At 37.1% G+C, this 24205-nt stretch overlaps 1 protein-coding gene across 1 annotated transcript in view; it reads left to right on the plus strand.

The window, feature by feature from the left end:
- Positions 1-24205, plus strand: part of CWC27 (CWC27 spliceosome associated cyclophilin) — a 270179-nt gene that overhangs the window by 127812 nt on the left and 118162 nt on the right. The window contains exon 11 of the mRNA XM_036742097.1: positions 9168-9274. Within this exon, the coding sequence (XP_036597992.1) occupies positions 9168-9274 (107 nt within the window). The remainder of the gene's footprint in view (positions 1-9167; positions 9275-24205) is intronic.

Below are 24205 nucleotides of genomic sequence, written 5' to 3' on the forward strand. Positions count from 1 at the left end.
ACCATAGTGGTGATATAGAAGATTGGGAAGATTAGTATGTGTGGGGATTATCAGATGATTAATAAAAGAATGAAGGTGAATCAGTGCATGAAAAAAACAAAAGTTCAAGGTCCCCAGGGCTAGCTGCAGGGTATCCAGTGGTTCTCTGTGTTGGACCTGCTTAAAGAGTATCATCAGAGCTCCATAGCAGAAGAAGATAAGAAGACAGCCTTCATCTGCCCAGTGGCATTCTACCAATCAGAATGTATACCCTAAGGGATTTCTGGGACCCTGCGATTTTTGAGTAGCTCATAGAAAAAGTATGTAACCCATGGCTCAGAACTACAACTCTGAATTTATACATACCAGATTTAATCTTGGGGGTTTCTCAAAACCCAGCCTAGGTTTTCCCCCCAAGAAAGTCAGAATTTGGCTCATTTTGCTTCCTACCCAAGGTTTGCCATTGCAACATTAGAACTCGACTTGTGTTTAGGTCTCTTTAGAAGGGGGAAGGAGCTCTCAGTTCTCATGTAAGTATTCAGACTAACAAAAGCTTTGTTTCATCTACTGGAAAATACAAACCATAAAGACCACACAGTGGAACCCACTCACCTTCCTCACAGACACAGATAGTGTTCCAGACTTGTAGTAAACCTCTGAGATCAGGCCTCTACAGCCAAAGGGAAAGGTACCCAATGTTGCTAGAGTCAATCTACTCCCCCCAGGTTGTACTGAGAGATCTGTCATAGTCCTTTAGACTTATATAGTACTACTCTAGAGTTGATATGCCCCCCTCATCAAAAGGAGGAAGGAGGATCACTAAAGAGGCAATGTTTTTCTTCCTTTAACCATTCAAGCTGCAAAAAAAAATAGTTTCCAATCCCCACTTCATCTTTAGTTGTCTTTGTATTCTTATCCTGCATATCTGACATTACTAGTTGAAGAGTAAGGCCTGATCCTCCACCTCCCTGCTCCATTCCTTGCTCTTTCTTGGTCCATGAATCCTTCTGCTTAGTCTGGAAGCTCCTCTGATAGGCCCAGGAAACTTGATTCAATAACTCCTCTGTAGGTCTGTCACTATCCTTTGCTGCCATTTATTTATAAATAAAGGCAAAATAAGTCAAGATAAATAAAGGAAAAATGAGTTCGAACCTTGGCCAGAGAGAGAGCATCCATTCCAGAACAAAGAACTCATTGGAGTTAGCAGTGAATTAGCCTGGAAGAGGTAATCTCAACTTGTTAAGAAACCCAAGAGGAATTTCAGGAAGGCCTTACTAGATTGGTGTTTGGAGACATTAACTATTTGGAAGTGTTGGTTTAACTGGATAAACTTCTCTTTAAAAAGGCATTGGAAGAGAATAGAGAAAGGTTATTGAAGGTGTTATATCACCTGAAAGTTTGCATGTCTAAAGCTGTCCATTGACAAGGCCACTGGGCCTCTATCAGGCACATAGGCCACATAGTTCCTTTGAGTGTAGACCCTGGTCACGTGACCACATCCAGAGGATTACAAGCTAGATCTCACTCAGTCCTGAAAATAAATCCTGTTAAGTGATCTCGTTGTTTGCATTTATATGGTATATTTCTTTTGAGCTGGATCCAGTTGCCATGTATTATGTGATTATAACTTTGAACAGTGCAAATTTGAATATATGCAAAGACTTGGAGATTCATTATTCACACTAATTAGGACCTGGCTGTATTGAAATTTGAAGCTCTTTTGGGAGGAGGTTGGAAGAACTTCACCATCACTTCCAAGCCTCTCAGTGATCTTATTTGTGAACGTGTGGTTGAAAAGCGCAAGCACAAGAGCAGATAGAGACAATCTGAACTGAATCCTTGACCCTTTGACTTCTTCTGGAGATTGATGGGGTCAGAAATGTAATCAGACCTTTAAGAACGTTTTCATCTCCTTCATCTATATATCCATGTTGACCTTTACCAATCCAGCCAAGCCCTTTGTGTTATACTGATGCCTAGTTAGATGGCTTAGGAAACTTATTGCATTTACCATTAATACATAAACTGATAATAAACCTATGAACCTGTCTACAAGTTAGGGTTCTTGGCTTGGAAATTAGCTGTAATGAGAAGGAAGTTGGTGTTTATCTGAATAAAATTCAGTTTCAGGTATGAACATACCACAGCTTCATGGGCATATGTATTCATATATGTATATTGTGTGAATCTCCTTAAAAGCACTAATGCCATCTTATCTTTATCTTCCTCACATATACCAAAGTTATTTTCCTAAAGTACAGGTCTTATCTCCCTTTCCTATTAAAAAAACCCCTAATAGTTTGATATGATTCTAGGATCAAATATAATCCACACTGACCTTGCTATTCCTTTCTCTGTGCCTTGACACCAGCTGTGCCTCATGCCTGGAATGCATTCCCACTTCATCTTCACTTCTTAGAATCTCATGTTTTCTTCAAAACTATTCAAGCAGCATTTTCCAAATGAAACTTTTCCTAATCCCCCCCAGCAGCTAGTGCAAAAACAAAACAAAACAAAAAAACCGGTGAGTTTTTTTTAATATATTTTGCACGTTCTGGTGTGTGTAAATTTTGTCTTCCTGACAGAATTCAGGTTCCTCGCCTTAAGGCAATTTTGTCTTTGTATCACCAGCACCTAGCACACAGCAGGCACTTAGTAAGTGTTTGTTGATTAATTGATTGATTATAGGAGGCACTGCCATCTGGAGCTGGCTAGTGGCAATGATCAGCCAGTCATTCAGGGTATTTATCACCTCCGAGGACCAGTACAAATACTGATCCCCTACTCCTTAGAACCTTTTCATTAAAAATTATTTTGATGCTCCAAGTGGAGGTTAGAGGTAATCTGTGACACATAAGGAACAGCCCTACTAATGCAAGAGGTTCCTCCAGGGCACATTATTAGTACAAGTAAATTATGTAGCTTTAAGCTAATCCCCTGTGCTTTAATTGATTATAGATGATTGGCATCAAGCTCAGATTAAGGATAAAAAGTTTATGAGAAGTGGTACATGCCAAGAGAAAAGGGTATAATCCTTGGGAATCGAGCCTATTTTCCCAAATGGGTGAACTACTGTTAAGGGAGTGGCCAAGGTTGGAGCTCTGCAATAGAATCCTGTATTTGTAATTTACACTACTTGAGGCAGGAGGAGGCAGTCAGTGCTGCCCCAGAACTAGCATTCCACAGTTGTGAGCACCCTACACAGTGACTTTGAACACCTGGAACAAGAACCCTGGATCTGACACAAAACAGGTTTTGCTAGCTCAGGATAGTAACAGATCTTTAAGAGAATGGCAAAGCCTAATTTCAAAGGAAAGTGCTACCAGTTTGAGCTGCTTATTTGGAAAACATCAAAACCAGTAAGCTTTTGGAAATAATGAGCATAGACTTCTTGTCCCTGGAAGGAGCCTGGAGGAACAAGAGCAATATCCTCATGGTCATAGACTTCTTCACCCAGTCCACACCAGCCTACATAACCCAGAATCAAAAGGCTTCCATAGCCACTAAGGTGTTAGGATCATAGATTTATAGTGGGGAAGGAACCTTAAAGGATATGAACTCCAAACACCCTCATTTTACAGAAGAGGAAACTGAGGCTATTCTAGAGGTAGTTTTCAATGTTTGGTTCCCTACCATGATTCATTTTGATCAAAGTCAATATTTTGAGAGCAAGCTGCCCAAGGAAAAATTTGGCAAGGATCGAGAAGTGTGGAATTACACCATACCAGCCTCAAGGAGAGCAACAGTTAGAGCATTTTAATTATATTCTGAAGGCCCTACTACTGATGCCCAAGAAGAAGGTTTGAAGTCATCATGTGGCCTTTCTAGTGAATGCCTATAATGCCACCAAGAACGGTGCCACAAACTTTATTCCATACATGCTGCTTTGGAGTCTCGGAGAATATGTAGATTTAAAGGCTTATAACCAGTATGTCACTCAGCTGAGAGATCAGTTGATGAAAGTCCAACATAAGTTCCCGAAGTGGGTGATACCGTCCCCTGGCAGGGCGCTAGAACAATCAAAGGGGGCAGTAGTAGCCTTTGGTGCAAATGGGGGGCATTGAATAAAAATAAGGGGGCAGTGGAAGCATAAAGAAGAAAATTTTGAAAAACAATTTGTACATGTTTCATCTGTTTTGTAACAGAGTTAAAGTCATAGTCATTACATAATATTAAAAATAAACACACAAAATGCAAGTTATACTTGTTCAATGGTCAAGTCCACCAACAGGTCTTAATAAGCAAGTGTTGGCAGGCGAGTATGTTGTGCATTGTTGGGGAGTCCAGCATGCATTGGCAGGAATATGTGCATGTAATGACTTGTTTACAATATGATACTATATGGATATGTGATGCAATATTATATAATCAAAATTTCAATGCAGGAAAAAAACACAAATTTACAATAAAATATTAAATTTAAGAGATGATTAAAAATATTTTATATTTTTTAAAAATGATGGAAATTTCAAAAAACTGTTAAAGGGTTAAAGAAAATAGATTTCCAGGGGAGTGCTGACTACTTTTTTTTTAAAGGGGACAATAGGCCAAATAAGTTTGAGAACCTCTGGTCTACAGTCTAGTTCTGATCTTGGCTTAAACAAGCATGGGGAAAAACCAGCAATAGTACAGTACTTGAGTTTACCATAAAAAACTCCAGCCAGATCATAGAGTTCTGCTGCAAAATCTTGACCTCCAGAGAAAACACAAGATGGTGGACCATTAGAGTCCCAATACATTCAAAGCAAACCATTGAAAGACAAAGTAGAGCCAAGATGGCAGAGTAGAGGAAGCAGCTGAGCTCTCCCAATATTATCCTCCAAACAACTTTAAAATAATACCTCAAATAGACTTCTGGAGGTTGCAGAGCCAACAAAAGATTGGAGTGAGACATTTTTCCAGCCCAAGCCAATTTAGATCACAAGGAGAGGTCTATGACACTGGAGTAAGGGCTGGCCTGGAGCCCATGAAGCAAAAGCACCAGCTATGTGCTTTGGAGGCAATGGCAACAGTAGCAGCAGCTCCAGGAACTCTCAAGCTGCAGATAGAAAGGGTATCTGGTAACTGATCAGAAAGAGATTACAGGGGACCCCTGTGCCGGCCCTGGGCACAGAGCTAGACACCGTTTACTCAGCTCCATTGCTTATACCCATTTCCAAGTCAGAGAAAAGTGCTTGCAGTCCCAAAGGATCAGGGGCCCCAAGAAGCAGTATCACTTTCAATCATAAGGAATCAGGTACCCTGACTAGCAGCATCTCTTATAGCTGCAAGGGATCAAGGACACTTCCTGGATAAGGACCAGAACACAGACCAGGAGAACAGTGATTACATCTTTAATTACATCACACCACCTTGAAAGCACTGAAAACTTCCAAGTCCCCATATCTAGCTCTGAAAACTAGCAGTATGAAAAAGCCTGAAGCTTGAGACAGTGTCACTCCCATTCCAGGAACAACGCCCAACTTTAACAGAAAGTTCAAAGTCCAGAAATAGGCTGGGGGAAAAAATACTGAGCAAACAACAACAAAAAAGAACCTGACCATAAAAAGCTACTATGATGATAGTGATAGGGAAGAGCAAGAAAACTCAGAAGAAGAAAATCAGTGTTAAAACAGTCTAAGCATCAGAGAAAAATGTGAATTGAAGACAAGCCAACAAGATTTCCTGGAAGAGCATTTTAAAATCATTTTAAAAATCAAATTAGAGGAAAAATTGGTAAAAGAAATGAGAGTAATGTAAGAAAATTATGAAAAGACAATTAACAACTTGGTAAATGAGGCATCAAAAAAAATCATGAAAATAACACCTTAAAAAACAGAATTGGCCAAATGGAAAAATAGGTACAAAATTTCACCATTGAAAATAACTCCCTAAAAAGCATGATAGGCCAAATGAAAAAAAAAAAAGGTACAAAAGATTACTGAAGAAAATAACTCCTTAAAAATTAGAATTGGGCAAGTGAAAGCTAGTAACTCCATGAGGCATCAAAAAACAATAAAACGAAGCCAAAATAAAGAAAAAGTAAAAGAAAATGTGAAATGATTCATTGGAAAAAAACAACTGACTGGAAAATAGATCAAGGAGAGATAATTTAAGAATTATTGGAATGTCTGAAAGGCATGAAGGTATGGTGTAATTCCACACTTCCTGATCAAATCATATTTCAAGAAATTATCTTAGAACCCAATATCTTAGAATCAGAGAGAGGGTAAAATAAAATTGAAAGAATCTACCTGTCACTTCCTGAAAGAGATCCCAAATTGAAAATTTGTGGGAATATTATAGCCAAATTCCAGAGCTCCAAGGTCAAAGAAAAAATACATCAAACAATCAGAAAAAAAAAATTTTAATACCATAGAGGCACAGTTAGGATTTCATAAGATTAGCTGCTACCATTTGAAGGAAGCAGAAGGCTTGGAATATAATATTCTGGAAGGCCAAAGGAGCTAGGATTATAACTAAGAATAGGCTGCATGGGATGAACTCACCCATAAAACAGAAATGGGTAGCAGAATAGGTTAGAAACCAGAATTCAACAATGTGCTGTTTATAAGAAACATACTTGAAGCAGAGAGATACCCAAGTCAAAATAAGGGAATGAAGTAGAATCTGTTATGCTTCAGCTGAAGTAAAAATGACAAGGGTAGCAATCATGACCTCAGACAAAGCAAAAACAAAAATAGACCTAATTAAAAAGAGATAAGCAAGGCAACTACATTCTCCAAAGGAAACAAAACTATCACTCTTTGTAGATGATATGATGGTATACTTGGAGAATTCTAGAGAATCAACTGGAAAACTAATTTGTAACAATTAACCACTTTAGCAAAGTTACAGAAGGTAAATAAACCCATATAAATCATCAGCATCTCTATATCACCAATAAAACCCAGCAGGAAGAGCTAGAAAGAGAAATTCCATTTAAAATAACTGTAGACATTATAAAATACTTGCAAGTCTGTCTGCCAAGACAAACCCAGGGATTGTATGAACACAATTACAAAACACTTTTCACACAAATAAACAACTGGAAAAATATTACTCATGAGTAGGCCAAGCCAATATGACAAACATGATAATTCTACTTAATTTAATTTACTTACTCAGTCCCATACCAAAGAACTTTAATAGAGCTAGAAAAAATAAAATTCATTTCGAAGACCAAAAGCTGAACAATATTAAAGAAATCAATTAAAAAAAAGGAAGGTGGCCTAGCAGTACCAGATCTCAAACTGTATTACAAAGCAGTAATCATCAACACAATCTGGTACTGACTTAATAGAGTGGCGGATCAGCGAAATAGACTAGGTATTCAATGCACAATTGTAAATGACCATAATAATCTAGTGTTTGATAAACCCAAAGATCCGAGTTTTGGGGACAAAAACTAACCATTTGACAAAAATTACTGGGAAAACTGTAAAGCAATTTGGCAGAAAACAACGTCTGCTACTGTATACCAAAATAGTATCAAAATGGGTAAATGATTTAGACATGAAGAGTGATATCATAAACAAATTAGGTAAGCATGGAAAAATCTGCCTGCCAGATCTGTGGATAAGGGAAAATTTATGAATAAACAAGAGATAGGACCACAGGAAGTAAAATCAATGATTTTGATTATATAAAATTAAAACATTTTTACACAGTTAAAATCAATGAAGCTAAAATTAGAAGGAAAACAAGAAGCCCAGGGTGGAGTCAAGGGAAATTCATAACAAGTTTCCATGATTAAGACCTCATTTCTCAAACATATATGGAACTGAGCCAAATATATAAAAATAAGAGCCATTCCTCAGTTGATAAATGGTTAAAGGATAGGAACAACCAGTTTTCAGAAAAAGAAATCAAAGCCATCAATTTCACATAAAAAGGTTTTAAATCACTATTGATTAGAGAAATGCAAATTAAAACAACTCTGAGGTACCACCTCACACCTATCAGATTGGCTAATATGACACAAAAGGAAAATGATAAATGCTGGAGGGAATATGATACACTGTTGGTGGACTTGTGAACTGGTCAAACCATTTTTACAGAACGATTTGGAACTATGCCCAAAGGGCTATAAAACTGTATATACCTTTTGAGCCAGCAATATCACTACTAGGTCTGTATCCCAAAGAGATTAAAGAAAAAGGAAAAGGACCTATTTGTATAAAAATATTCATAGCAGCTCTTTTTTGTAGTGACAAAGAATTGAAAATTGAGGTGATGCTGATCAGTTGGGGAATGGCTGACAAATTGGGGCATATGATTGTGATGGACTGTTATGCTATAAGAAATGACAAGTAGGATGGTCTCAGAAAAACCTGGGAAAAATTATAAGTACTCATGCACAATGGAATAAGCAGAACCAGGAGAACATTGTACACAGTAACAACAATATTGTGAAGATGATTAACTGTGAAAGACTTGGCCACTGTGATCAAGGTGATGATCCGAGACAATTCCAAAGGCCCCATGATGGAAAATGCTGTCCACCTCCAGAGAGACAACTGATGGATCCTGAATTCATATTGAAGCATACTTTTTCACTTTCTTTATGTTTCTTGCTTTTTATTGTTATTATTATTTGCAACATGACTAATATGAAAATATGTTTTACATGACTCCACCGGAATAACTGTTTTCATATTGCTTGCCTTCTCAATGGGCGGGGGAGGTGTGAGACAGAAAGAGAATTTGTTACTAAAATTTTATTTAAATGAGTGTTAAAGTAAATAAATAGGATTTTAACAAAAAGAAAGACAAAGTAATCTGCTGTTCTACAAATTAGTACAAAGAGAGGAAAAAGCTTCCTTTTGTACCCTATAAAGGATTTAGATTCCTGAGCACAATTTCCATTCACTTTTGCAAACTGGATCACTTTTAACTTGAATTCAACACCGTACGAAAATCTTTTCTGGGCCGTTTCTGGGCAGAACATGATAAAATGTAACCTAATATGCCAGTAACAAATGCGAAACAATGAGTGCAAAGACAACAAGCGCGAAAAAGTGGGAAATGAAGTAAAAAAAACTACAACCACTGTATAAGACGCACCCAGTTTTTAGACCCCAAATTTTTCAAAGAGGGGTGTGTCTTATACATGGGGAAATACGATAACTGGCAGTTCTGTTTTTCTAAGAAAACTTTACTTTCTCAATATTGCTTTATACTCATGCATATGTGTTTTGTCTTTATAGTGAGGAACTCAAGAAAGAAGTCCGACTCCTAAAGCGAGAACTCTTAGCTGCAAAAAGAAAGAAAGAAGATGACATTTTTGCCAAACAAGCCGAAAAGAGAATGGAAGGTAAGACCAATATCAATTATGGGCTCTCTCCTAACTTTTGGTGTCTTAAGAGTTTAAATCTGCTTATATCTTGTTTGTATAATGAGCAAGAGAAAGGTTTCTATAAAGGATATCTCTATATCTGATATTTTCCAAAAAATCAAGGTTAATTACAAATGTCATCAATACAACCATCATCCTTGTTAATTGAGTACTGGAGAGTGCATGAAATATAGGCAATTAGTATAGTATATAAGTGTTTAAAGAACACTTGGGTTAGATTCTGCCTTTGCTACTTAGGACCCAAAAGTAGTATGTACCCTTTAGCAAGTCACTTCTAAGTAGCAAATCTCCAGGTGTCAATTTTGTTGCTCATCTATAAATGATGGGATTGAACTGGATGATTTCTAGGGCCCTTCCAGCTTGTACTGCTGCTGCGCATCACATTTTAAAAATTGAATTATGCTGTTCTTTTAACTATATTTCAGCTCAAAGGTATTCATGTCTATACACAATATTTTTTTTTGGGGGGGGGAGGCAAGGCAGTTGGGGTTTAGTAATTTGCCCAAGGCCACACAGCTAGCAAGTGTCAAACCTGAGACTGGATTTGAACTCAGGTCCTCCTGACTCCAGGGCTAGTGCTCTATTCAATGTGCCACCTAGCTGCCCCTACACACATTATTTTTGAGGATGTGAGTGGAAGCAATGGAGAAGGTGAAAAGAAGATTGAGACTCAGTTTAGCTTAAATAGAACTTTATATAAGGAGAGTATGTAACCTCAGACAGTATTGGCCTCTCTTACCAGATGCCTTCAAGCAGAGGCCACCCTCAGGTGTATTTCATAGAAGGGACCCTTGTTCCACTGTGCATTAGACTAGATGGCCTCTACAGCCATTATGATTCTGTATATATTTGAGTGTTGATCCATTTACTTCTGAAACTGGCAATATTCACTTTTGTTTTATCTTATTTTTCCTTTTTGCATTGTGATGTAAGTGCATAGAAAATCAAAATGATGGTATTGAGAAACTGGTCAGTCATATATGGCAATTTATTTGTAAAAGCTTACTATGTTCCCAGATAGCTCATTGTTACTTTTGCTAAGTTAGAACATAGAGGAAACTATTTCACCGAAGAGTTTAATTTTGTCTAAAAATACTTAAACTATAAAGCATGTTCATATTCAGTTTCCAAAACTTTATACAGTTTTGACTCTTCAACTTTTTTTTTTTCACAAAGATGAATTACCTTGTAATTCCAGTTGTCGTGGTAGGGGATTTGAGTCAGTTGCCTCTGATGCCATATGATAAATTTACTAGAATAAGTGTTCTCTTCTGCTAATAAATTCCTTATCTCCTTCCTGGTACATGTTTAAAGAGTGAAGCAAAAGAGTTTTAAAGAGCCAGCATAACTCGTAGTTCAGTCATGCTCCTTGCTGTTTAGCTTACTTAGTGGGAAGCTTACTATAGAACCACTGAAGGAACCTAGGTCTTGAGATTTAGGACATATCTAAGAAGTCACCAGAATATATTTTTGAACCAAATTAATTGTGAATAGTTGTCAGTTGAATAAAAAAAATGGCTGAAAACACCTCATTAATCTCAAAAATCTAATAAAATGGCAAAGATTGTAATACAGACTTTCAAATTACAGGCCAAAAAATTTTTCTCTGTAGAATTCGGTATAATATTACCTAAAGTGTGAACCCCTGTAGTTGTCATGCTGAGCTCTGAAAAAAACTGGCAGTGAAAGTAATATCATTAAAGAGATAGTTTCTGGGGACAGCTAGGTGGGCCCTGCCTTCCCCCCTCAAAAAAAAAAAAGTTCCTAAATGTTAATAAATGATTTTTTTCATCCTACCTCTAATTAAGACAAATCTACAATCCATAAAAGAAGTCATTAGGATGTTAGACCTGCAAGAGACTTTAGAGATCTTCTAGGCCAGCGATTTCTTTTTACAAATGAGAACTTCTGAGTCCTCAAAAAATTAAGTGATTTATACAAGGTCAATCAGCAGTCAGTCAGCAAGTATTTGTTCTTCCTGTTAGTGTTGTTATTCTTCTTCTAATCAGTTCTGTTTTAGGAATAATTAAGTTTAAGAGAGTTGAGAATCGTGAACATGGAGATGGTAATTAAATCTATGGGAACTGATGAGGTCACCAAATGAAGTAGTATAGAGAGAGAAGAAAAGAAGACCCAAGATTGAACCCTGAGGGATACCTATAGTTACAGGGCATGATCTGGATGAGGATGCAGCAGAGGAGACTTAGAAGGAGCAGTCTGTTAGGTAAGATGAGAACCAGAAGAGACAGGTGCCCCCAAAACTGGAGAAAAGAGAGTAGTGAAGGAGGAGAAAGTGATCGACAATGTCTAAGACTGCAGAGAGGTGAGGGAGAATAAGGAAAGAGAGAAAGCTATTGTATCCAACAACTAAGAGATCATTGGTAACTTTGAATAGAGCAATTTTGGTGAAATAATAAGGTAGGAAGCCAGATTTTAAGAGGTTAAGAAGAGAGTAGGAGGAGAGAAAGTGGAAGAACCTATTGTATACAGCCTTTTCAAGGAATTGATCTAAACCTTAAGCTTGGCTGGGTTTGATCAGGGAAATTATAAGGGTGCTAGCGATTCAAGAGAGGAGGACAGTGTAGGGTTGAATTGGTTCACCAAAGGGTCAAGATGGGGAAAAGAAGAGAAAATGGTTAGTGCAGGGAAGATGGACTGGGAAACAATTGAGAGGTCAAGTGATTAGAGGTCATAGTAAGGACAAAGAGTATGGTTTTGTAAGGGAAGGTAGAGGGAGAGATGAAAAGCCAATAGATTATGGTTGGATAAGGGGATTTAAGAATTCTTGAATAGAGAGGTGGTACATTTGTTGGTGATGGCAAAATCAAAAGTATGGTCAGCTTTGTGCATGTCTGAATTGGGTTGGAGGAATAGCTCATGAGAAGTGAGAAGTGGAGGAACTGAGTGGTTAAGATGTTTTAGGGAGAATCAGTACCTATCTTGAAGTTCCCAAATATGAGTACTGGAGTTGGGGAGGACAGAAAAATTGTGAGCCAAGTATGAAACTCATTGAGAAAGGAATGGGAGTGTCCTGAGGATCTGTAGTAGTCCTGAGATCTGGGTAGTAGATATGAATAGTATGAATGTCAAAGGTGGAGAGGTAACTGAGTGATGGAGGGTAGGGGGAGAATCTGGAAGTGGCAGTGAGGAAGAAGGAGTATTCCAAATCCCACCTCAATCAGTGAGCTAAGGAGAATGAGCGAAGGTGCAACCAATCCTAGAAAGGGTGTCCGGGGAGGCTTTGTCATCAAAGGGGAGCCAGGTTTCAGTAATAGTAGATAGAAGAAGTGGAAAAGGGAAAAAAGATTCAAGACAAAAGAAATTTTGTTGTCTATGGAACAGGCATTCCAGATAGCAGCAATGGAAGGGCAAGGTGATGTTTGGTTGAAACTTTGGAGTGGAAGGGTTGAGAGGAATGGAAGTAAGGAATCAGGAAACAGGGGGCATCAGGTTTTGAATGAAACCCAAAGTGTATCGGCCTAAGAATCAAGAGATCTAGGTTCTAATACTAGTTGTGTGTGTGTGTGTGTGTGTGTGTGTGTGTGTGTGTGTGTGTGTGTTAGAAAAGTCATTTAACCTCTTTGGGCCTCAATTTCCTTACCTATAAAATTTAACACTTGCTTTACATGATTTCTGAGCTCTCTTCCAGTTCACTCTTTAAGGTGCTTCTTCAGTTTTGTCTGTTATCTCCTGCATCCCTTGCAGAAGTCATCTTTGATCTAGAGTTTGCATGTAGGGTCTTGCACACAGCGGACATTTAAGTAAATATCTATTGGATTGTTGAACAGAATGCCTTGCTCAGTGCTTTGTAAATAGTAGGTGCTTAAAAGTTCATTGAATTGAATTAGCATACTCTCTACATTAATAGAGTTCTTGGGAACACATGCTTACATTTTTTTTAATGACCCTATGGTACACCTTACAGAGTAAGTGACCTTATTATTGGCCATGCTTTATTTTTTAAAACTGCAGTCATTTGTCGTAGTTTGCCATGTTCTAAGACTTTGTTCCAGCTCTTTCCTTGGTGTTGTATGACTTTTGCTAAGTTTGACTTTCATCTCTACTTTTATACATAGTAACTAAAGAGACAAGTGTCATAATGAAGTAGTGATAGAAAAACATACTGCATTGTGGCAGATGAGTGAGCATCAGCAAACACTGTGTTTTACTTTGAACTTTACAAATTCCTAATGACTACAACATGTAGCTTTTAAAGCTAATTGTGTTTCTTTTCTCATTAAATGAAAAATGATACCATGTACCATCAGTGCAGAACCATTATACAAGCAAAGTAGAACAAGAGGTGTCCTTGAAAGCATGCCAGAACCTCGAAAATTTCCTCTGCACAGAGATATTTGAATGTTAGGATTTTGTGAACTCTGAGGATAAATCCAGAGGTTCACATGTGTATTTTTTAAGTAAGATCATCGCATGAGAAGTTGGAAAGTTTTATTTGACCTTGGCTCTATAACTTTCTGCATCAGTTGGTCTAAGTACCCTGTTGAATCCATTCAGGAAAGATTTCTTAACTGAGATGTGTGGTTACATACCTGGCTTTGATAAACCATTTTATTTTAGTCTGAGACCATTTTTAATGTATTTAAATATTTGGGTATTTTGGCAACTCCGGGTGATTTGGTCCTTCGAACACTATGTGCTATATATCTGGCACTTTAATTTGCAGATGGATTTAAGGGCTGAAAATGAATTCTAAAAAGACCCAGATGTTTCAGATATCCAGATCTTTTTGCACACTTAGTAAAGCAAATTGCTGTAGTAATATAGCCATGTCTTTCATATGGGTTTCCATTTCTTTGTGTGCAATACCAACTAATAAAGATGAACTAATAATTCAAATCTTTAAAAGACTATGATCTTAACAAAAAACCTGAAAAACTAGTTATTTCTGGTTTTATTTCTTAATGTCAAATGTGCTAGGTAAAAATACTTAGTGAGGCTAATGGAGATTTGGTTTATGGTAGGACCAAACTCAGTAATATATTCTTCAAATCATCTGAATTTGTTAAGCTCAAAGCCAGAGACTAAAACCCTGAATGAATAAATAAAATCACTGCCCTTAAGAAAGAGTCAGAAGGAATTAATCATCATTCACATCTGACATAAACCAGGCTGTCCTCAGTGGAGGACTCCTGATTTGTTTCCTTTCCTTTTTTTTTTCTTTCCTAACAACTGTGAAAGTGAAATGAATTAGTTTAAATGACTATTTCTTTCTTTAAACCATAAACTAATTACTGATGGGCGTTTCAGGATCAAAAGGAGTATTCATTGAGCATAATACAGAACAAAATTACTTTATCAATGAAAATATTTTAGATAATTTTTATTCTGATGATTTCATGATTAAGAATTTAATTTTATTCCATGTGGTTTAGAGTCCACACGTGAGCATTTTACTTTGATAGATTCAGTCAGGAAAGTATCTTACAGACATTTACTGCACAATTCAACTTGCATATATGTGTGTTTAAAGATCTTCCTTTTCTCTGTCAGTCTAGATAGATTAATCCCACAAGTGAAGGCTAAAAGTTCACTTTAATATTTATGGCAACAAACTAAGTGGTATGTAGAAAGAGATAAGCTAAGCAAGAAAAGTAGGTACAAGTAAAATGTAAATAATCTTACATTTAACATGTAAAGAGGCAGTCTTATTACAAAGTTATTTCCATAATGTGGTATATGACTATGTTCTCTTGGTCAAAACTTCTGGTAAAGAACTGAATGATATATAGAAAGACATAGAATAAGAAGGAAAAATGTGGAGAGGTAAAATCTCATTATAAAGAAGACAAAACTATTTTCATGTCCTCAAATAGTCTTACTTCCTTGACCTAGTTGAAATCTATTCTCAACATAGACTAATGGGTTTTTGAGAGTGCTTCTCTGGTTTCTGCATGGAAGGCAGGCTCTCTGGTGACAGTGTTTGATGGTGTGCAGTTTCTGTTACAAGTGACACATGATAGAGTCTAGTCCAAAGTACTGGATGTTATACTTGATGTACTAGGTGGTGCAGTAGATTGAGGATGGGGCATGGAGTCAGGAATACAGCCTCAGACACTTACTAGCTGTGTGATCCTGGACAAGTCTCTTCACCTCTGTTTACCTCAGTTACCACATCTGTAAATAAGACAATTGTAAAGCACTTAGCACAGTGCCTAGCACATAGTAAACCCTATATAAATGTTAACTATTATTATCTTATAAGGATCCTTCCAGCTCTTGATCCGTGATTCTGTGGTCTGCCTCTTTTACCTCAAGGTGTTTAGAGACTGTTTCATAGCTTACTTCTCACCTCTTTAACCCTCCCCCAAGATTTAAAGACCTTGTAACTCCCCAGATCTCACTAAAGCAAACAAAACCCCAATAATAATTAAGGAGGAAGAAGAGAATGGCATATAAAGCAGAGTATAGATAGATGGCACATGCTTTCTTTCCATCTTGGCTTAAAAGTACTTCTTTTCATTTTTTAATCAGTTTTATGTCTCTGTCTTTCAGTCTGAGATGATTTCAAGTACTGTGTGCTTCAAGGATATAGCACAACTAGCACATGAACACATTTGGTATAAAGGCCAAAATCTCATTATAATGAACTCCATTATAGTTTCTCTATATATTGCACAGTTATGTTTCTAGTATTATATTCTTTGGGATAAAAATACTTGTGAGTGATTTCTGCAAAAATTAATGTGAGCATTAAGGCCATAAAGGCCTGACATTTGATGACTTTCTTGTTATAAGGTAATATGGGTCCTTTGGACACTACTCCAAAAAAGTGCTTCTGAAGTGATCCTAGAAAGGCTAGTGTGCATTTGAATTCCTTCATTCATTGTTGGTTTCCCTGTAGCAGCCCTAGTTCCTCCTTCCTGATAAAGACACCATTTGATCAAGGAAATAACACTGTAGCATTTAATTGCTTTCCTGACTGAATATTTATGGAAGTTTCTTTTGCTAGTCAGGAGACTTAAATTCGAATCCTACTTGGATCCTTCTATCACATAACCTTTAAAAAAATCATTTACTAATTCTGAATCCCAATTATTTTCTCATGTGTGAGACAGAGGCTAAAGACAGAGGCCATTTTTAAGCTCTTGCTATTTCCCAAGCACATTGCTAAGCTCTAGGGATACGAATGCAAACAAACGTGATAGTGGCACCACTCAAGGAGGTTTCCATTCTAATAGGTCAAGACCATACATATACAGGAACTGGAAAGGGGTGGGATAGAATGGCAAATGAGAAGAAGGAGGAAGAGAAGTTCAGAGAGCAAATCCAGGCTTGAGTGAGATGAAGCATGACTGGAGTCCTTCCTAAAATGGTCCCAGGGAGGAAGTCACCAGTTAGGAGAGCAGAGCCTCAGGGCAAAGGTACTCTACTGGGACTAAAGAGTTCAGAGGAGTCAGTCCAATTATGACTGGAGATTTCCCAAAATGGGGGTGAGGGGCAAGGGAAGTACCAGTCAGGAGAGCAGGGCTTTAGGGTAGAGTTTTCTCAAGAAGGGGAAGTTTGGAGAGTGAGTCCAGGTATGAGTGAGGTCATGATAGAGTTATTATTCTGCTATTAGAGATAATAGTAGCTACCTATTCCCACCTGACAAGATAGTTGTGAGTTAAGGATATGCAAAAATAATTTTAACATTAAGGAAGAAAAATACTATGTAAATCTACCATACCATCATCAATATTATTACTATTGTTATATTTAATGTGTGTGTATATATATGCGCATATATATACACATATATATCTATATATACATATTTATTTTTAAGATTGGACGAAAGGCTTCAGAAAATCTAATGAAAAAAAATCAGTCAATCAACAAGCATTTGTAAACAGTGTGTCACATGCTTTGCTAGGTGCTAGGAGCACAAAAACTGAACAGTCCTGCCTTCAAGATACTTATATTCAGTAAGGGGAAAGTATGTGCACATTTAAGTAAAGTAAAACATTCAGTACAAATACAAGATATTGTCAGAGGAAGAAACTAGCTGGGGGGAAACAGGAGAGGCCTAATGAAGGAGGTAGCTTGAAAAAGGAAAGCTAGAGATTCCAAGAGGCTTTGAGTAGGAAAGGCATGCCAGGCATAGGGAGGTACAGAGTTGGGAGACAGAATCACATGTGAAAAATAGCAAATAAGCCAGTTTGAACTACTTTAGTCCGGTAGAGTGAAATGTATGATAAGCCTGACAATATATATTGCTTTAAAAGTCAAACAGAGATGTTTTTATTTAAACCCAGAAGAAATAGGGACCCACTAGTGCTTTTTTGAGCGGGGGAGTGACATGGTTAGACCTATACTTTTGGAATACCACAGAGCAGGATCTTAATAAATGCTTGTTAATAAAAACTATACAGAACATGGATTGGACAAAGGTGAGGCTTGAGGTAGGGAGGCCAGTTAAGCTATGTCCAGTTAAGAGGTGATGAACTAGAGTGAAGGCTGTGTTAATAGAGAAATAGGGACTATTATGGAGAAAGAATTGACAAACTTTGGCAACTGATTGAGATATATAGGGTGAGGAGTCAAGGTTGACTCGAGGTTTTGAACCTGGGTATCTGGAAGAATGGTGATGCTCTTGACAGAAATAAGGAAAAAATCAAATCATTCATTTGGGTTCAGAAAATCAGCTGACTACAGGATAAGGATAAAATGTCTAACAGTTTATATTTTTATTTTTAAAAACAAGATCTAGAATTTTAGTAGACAGAAAACTCAAGAATCAGCACTGTGATATGACAGCCAAAATGCTAATGCAATCTTGAGATATTAATAAAAGTATAGGGTCCCAAAAGGAAGGAATTTATAGCCCTGTTGTACCTTGACCTGGAGCACTGACTTATGTCCTGGTTGCCACCTTTTTGAGAAGACATTGGCGAGCTAGAGTTCATTTAGAGGGAGGCATCCAAGATAATAAGCACACTAAAAACCATACCAAAAAAAGTTCAGATTGAAAAAACTGACAGTGCTTTACCTGAAGGGAATTTAAAAGACTGAGGAGAGGGAGGGAGGTGTTAGGGAGGAATATGGAAACAAAGACACCTGGTACCTATCTTCAGGATTGGGCTGTCTTATGGAAGAACAAATTAGATTTATTTTACTTGCGCAAAAGGCAGAATTAGGAGCACTGAGTGGAAATTGCAAAGGGGTAGATTTCACCTTGATATAATGAAGAGCTTCCTAACAATTAGGAAGTTTGTCCAAAAGTGCCTATGGCAGGAAGTGGGTTCCTAATTACTGGAGGTTTTCCAGTGAAGATTGGATGACCACTGCAGTATGGGTTAGGATTCAAGTGGGTGCTTTCTGGAGAGCCTCTAACTTTGAGGGACATAAATGATTCCAAACAACTATTTGTATAGTTTAAATTTTCTATATTGATATGAAATTTGAACATACAAAACTGAAAATCAAACTAGTTTAACCCAAAATCTGCAGTAAGTGCTCAATTTAAATCTAGTAAACAAGGAATGTCGCCATACTTTTTAAATGCCAGTTACACTAAAAAGAGACATACTTCAGGATAATCATTTACAGCAGTAGAGTCTATTAATCCCCTGATGCAATTGTCTATACCTCTATACAGGATTGCTATAGTATATAATCAGTTCTGCCTAAAGTTGACAGTAAGTTGGAGTAAAGTCACTTTTCTGAGTTGACTTTCTCTAATACTTTAATAACCTTTGTAATTTTGTTGGTTAAATTATGACTGCCACCCCCTCTGATTTCCTTTAAGTTTAATCGTATTATCAAAACCAGCAGCAGTAAGCCAAATAGAGAGAGATACAGGTTTGAGCAAATTCCTCAGTCAACTTTAGGTAGATAAGGTATCTGATCTTCTCTTCTCAGAGTACTATGTGGACAATACCTTCTCTGTGAAGAGTGCCAAAATTCAAAGAAGGAAGGACAATCTGAGCTTGTAAATCAAGAAAGCATTTTAAAACCTGTTGTGAAAGATCTCTTTGCAGTGCTTAATACCTCTCAAGTTGCACTGGGCCATTTAAAGTCTCTACAAACTAGCTTTGAATAATGGATTAAGTCAGATTGGGGCCCCCTATCATTATAGGGTAGAGGAAATGTACAATTTGTGACTACTTTTCCATCTATCTAATATATAATGTTAGACAAGATTAATCTTGGTTTCCTAAGTGAAACAGAGACTCTTTAGAATGTTAGGCTGATACTGCTAGGCTGAATTGATTCCCTAGTGTTTTTAAATTGTTCTTCTCAAAGGCAGATCATTCTCTCCTGGCACTCTTTAGGCATTGTCTTGTCCTGCGTAAGAAGTGGTAGCTAGTGACTAACTTAAAGCTTAGGCATAATGTTTTGTTTTGGGGGTTTTGTTTTTTCATCCAATTCTGATATTTTGTTCTGTACACTCAATTTTATTGTTACATACTTTAGACAATGAAAGTAAAGGAAAGTATAGTTATGTGGTTACAATTTGTATTTTTTTAACTTCACAGTAAAGAATAGCATAATCAGAACCTCTTCGAGTGTGTTTTAAATTCTGTATTATTTTCATTTTCTCTTCGCCACCTCTTCCTTATTTTTTCCCTTCTCTCTTTCATCTCAGTCAATATATAATGCACTGAATGCCTCATATGCATCTGGCATTATCTGTTTCTAAGTGGAAATTACAGCATAAGAAGAAATGGTACCATTGTATGGTCATCAGGTTCCAGTTTGTGAGCAGAAGTAATCATTTGTGAGTGGAAAGTTGTGCCATGTAGGTGGCAACCTAAATTTTCGAAAATATAGTCAAAACCCAACAAGGAAGCAAAAAAGTCCTTTGAGTAGTTAAAATAGATGACACAAAGTCCATGAATTAAAGCTCATTCACTTTGCTAATAGGACAGTCCCTCAAGCCGTCATGCAAAGCACATTTGCTCTTAGGTGTAATTCTAACATGCTTGCAGTAAATTAGGCTCAGGGGAGGAACTGCTAGAAATGACCATATTAACAATAGCAAAAAATGCAGCTGGCAAAGTGTTGGTGAGGGAACGCATAAAAAAACACCCCAAGATCCTTTGAAGCAGACAGCCTCAATAAGCCCTAGATGTCTCACTTACTATACTTCAGTACGATATAATTATTATTCATAATTATCCCTCTCAATCACTAATATGTTTAGTTATGTTTTGTATATGCTGCTTTGGAAGGCATGAGAGAATATATTCGAAAAAGCTTAGTTTGCTGTTGAAAAGCTAAGTTTCATTGACCTGGAAAATTGACTTATGTGAGACCTTTCATTTCCATTGATGTCGAATAATTGAAGCATTTTGGTTGTGTGACCATTATGTTGAGAAGTAATTTTATCGAACCTGTAATTATTAGGTCTTTGCACCAGAAATCAATCCCTATGCTATTTAAAAGTTTGTCCTACAATGATAATCTTCCTTTTTTTCAGAATAAAACTGGCATAACAAATATGTTGTGATTAGTGATTTCTCACTTTAATTTGTTGTTTTTAAAGCTATCATCTTCCAGCTGTTATGTGCCTGTAAGCCACCTTGCTCTGCCTGAGGAAGTAACCTGTGTATTGGGAGTGTTAGTTTTTGTGCTAACCGCTGTGAAAATATGGGGTGAAAGTCCCACATGTTTTATGGATATGTGATTTGACTTTTAAAGATCAGAGCCTGGACAACCTAGAGAAGATTTTAGAAACCACCAGTGAATTGAATAATACACTTCTGGAAACCAGTGTATTAAGGGTATCTTTTTTCAACTTAGGGACTTTTGGGAGAAGAGTAAAAAGCAGAAACCGAAAAACAAAAAACCAGATATTGACACTGCAGGAATTTCCCTGAGTATAGTCATGAGCCAGAGATTGAATCCCATTGCCCTTCTAATATATTTGTCATGATCATCCTCAACACATCATAGTAGCAAGGGCATTCTTGATGAAGGCTTTTGAAGAGAAAAAAAGGTTTTCATAAGCAGTATTCTATTGCAGGGCTCATCTTTATTGTCTCACAAGTGATTAAACGGTGTAAGCTCCCACTCTGTATATTATTTGTTGACTTTTTAAAAAAGCATTTGATTCTGTCTAGTTCCCCAATGAGGTATCTTTCTTACATGTTAAAATTGTGCAGATTCCTTGAATGATAAAATAATAGAGGTAGCTTTGATAACTCCTTAATGATAATCCATATCAAGCAAGGCATGAAACAGGGAAACATTTGCCAAAAGTATTTACTACCATCCTAAAGAATCCCAACTCAAAGTCCAAATGGAAGAGGAAATCCCTATAGATGGTAAGATTCTCCAGATGTTGCTGTTTATGGATAACACTGTGCCAAATGCATTAAACCCCAGAACAATACATAGGCTCCCCCCAAATCTCCACTTCTTTCTACAGTTCCTCGACATTTGTAGATTGCCTACTACCTTTCACTGTTGCTCACAGTTATGGGGGATGCCTATAAACTTACTGGATTTAAAGCAGTGAGGAACTTTAGATCCCACAGAGTGGTGAAGTTTCCAAACTTTGCAAGTGAGCCAGGAAGCTGTGGGAGTGAAGAAAAGGGTCTGGGAAAAATGAGGGCAGGACAGTCAAGATGCCTTATCTCTGTGTTTGCTGCTTTCCCAGCCAGGAAAGGCCCAATTTTCCATTTGTACTTCGCCATTCTCAATTTCCCCACTTTTGGTGGTTCCCTTTAACTTGCTGTGGTGCTTTATGTTTTTATACAACATTTGATTTACTTCCTTGTATTTAAAAAAACACATAGGATTTTTTCTCTAACAGATTTTTACATGGAAGTATTTTGTAAAGTCAGCCTGGCATAGTGCATAGAGAACCAGCATTGGAACCAGAAAGACCTGGGTCCCAGCACATTGGTTGTTGTTCTCTCTTCTCAAAGAGGATAAAAATGTATTTCGTTGGGCTCAAGGTACAGTGTGTCTGACTGTGGCTGATCAGATCAATACAAGCTTGGAAGGCTCTACCACATGTCAGACACAAATAGTGCATATGAAATATTTGGAGTGGAGATGTGTCTAAATTTGCCCATCTCACATTTCTTTTTAGCTACTGCAATTCTGCTTTCATGCAGACACACCATGCTGGGCAGTCCTGTGCCAGTGTCTCCCATGTCTCACAGCTGATTCCTAAGTTCTGACTCTGACTGTGGGTGAGTTATAACTTCTCAGTGCCCTAAGCAGTTCATTAAGATTAAAATTTAAGAGAAAATGACAGTCTGCATTAACCAAAGGAGTTGAATCATCTACCAATTCTCTATACCAATGAAATCAGAGGTCCAGTCCCTAAACCCTAATTTTTTGTAATTAATTTATAACATATGTAATTAATTTATAACATATACTTTTTTTCTTTCCAAAAGATCTCATTATAGGGATGCACCCTATATTTGGGAGCAACCTATTTTCAGACCAATAGAGGACTTTGAGAAACTATAACTTTTTTTGTTGTTTCTGATATCAGTGTTATTCAGGGCCCATAAATCATATGTGTAGATCTGTGTCTGGGGAAGTTTAGTCTGTGGCCAATAACCCTGAAGTGAAAAACTTAGGATCACAGATTTAGAACGAGAAGAGACCCCAGTGATCATCTCGTCCAATCTCTCATTACATAGTACAAGATATATGAAATGACCTATCGAAAGTCACACAGATACTAAATGGCAGAGCCAAGAGAAGCCCAAATCCTCTGATTCAAGATCCAGTGCTTTCTGCTGTACTATCTTTGACTTAGTGACTTTCATCCGTTCATTCATTCGTTTCTTTATTCTCTATCTCTGTCAGGGAAAAGAGATAAAGAAAGGAAGGTAGATATTTTTTAAAAGGGGGGGGGGCGATTCTTGCCGTTCCATCAAACAAACAAAAATGTTTTGGTTGGGGGGAAAAAGCCCTTACAACCTCTTACTTGGGTGCTTGCTAGAACAGGTCTGTACTCTGGCTCCTGGGAATTCCATCTACATCAACACAATGAATGGCTAGTTTCTTCCAGTCAAAAAGAAAATAATATCCAAGAGGTGAACTACCTGTTGGCTGCTCTGTTACCCTTACTTGTCTTCGTTAACAGCTTCTGACAGCTCTCCATGAAATATTAGATTCACATCTGATATTTAATCTTTAAATTGAACATATTACATATTTGCACACTTACTTTTGTTCCAGGTCCAAGGCTTTAGAAGTCATTAAGTAAAAGAATTTTTTTAAGTGTTTACATTGTCTCAAGAGGGGGAAAAAAACTAATTTGCTCATTACAAGTTTGATTATAACCAGTCTTCCCATTTGGGGATGAAGCTATTAGCCATGCCAGACTGCTGTCAAGACCTTCCTTTAAATAAGATGTTTTTCTTTTATATGACATTTTCTGTAGTATTGCCAAAAATGACATCAAACATATAATTCATTTGAGCACTGAATTTCTTCAACATCTTGCAGCACTTAATCAAATATTTGAAAAAGATATCATTCTTTTCACAACTTTGTAGTGTAAACCTGTGAATATGTTGCTATGAAAGTTACTTTGGACAAGTTTAATCTGTATGGTTGGGGGGGGATGAGTTAAGTGTGTTTTTAAAAAATGATTAATGCAATTTGCTGACAGTTTTAAAATTATTATCTTTTTTAAAATATTCATATAAACTCCTTGCATTTGGTTAAGTTGCGACTTTTTGGTATTAGCATTTTATAGAAGAATCTGATAATCCCAAAATTATATTAATAGCTACATTAGAGGAGTTGGAAATGCCCCAAAGGACTAAAGGAGTGATACAATCCTCAGATTAACAAGATGTCAAAATATTAAGAATCATGTTAAAGCATAAAACTTGTTTGCATCAATTATAAAAAGGATCATAACACCAGAGTTTAAGCGTGTTTTAAACACTAATCTACAATATGTTAAAA

Source organism: Trichosurus vulpecula, chromosome 1 (assembly GCF_011100635.1).
Source record: "Trichosurus vulpecula isolate mTriVul1 chromosome 1, mTriVul1.pri, whole genome shotgun sequence".
In the NCBI taxonomy this organism is placed as follows: Eukaryota; Metazoa; Chordata; class Mammalia; order Diprotodontia; family Phalangeridae; genus Trichosurus; species Trichosurus vulpecula.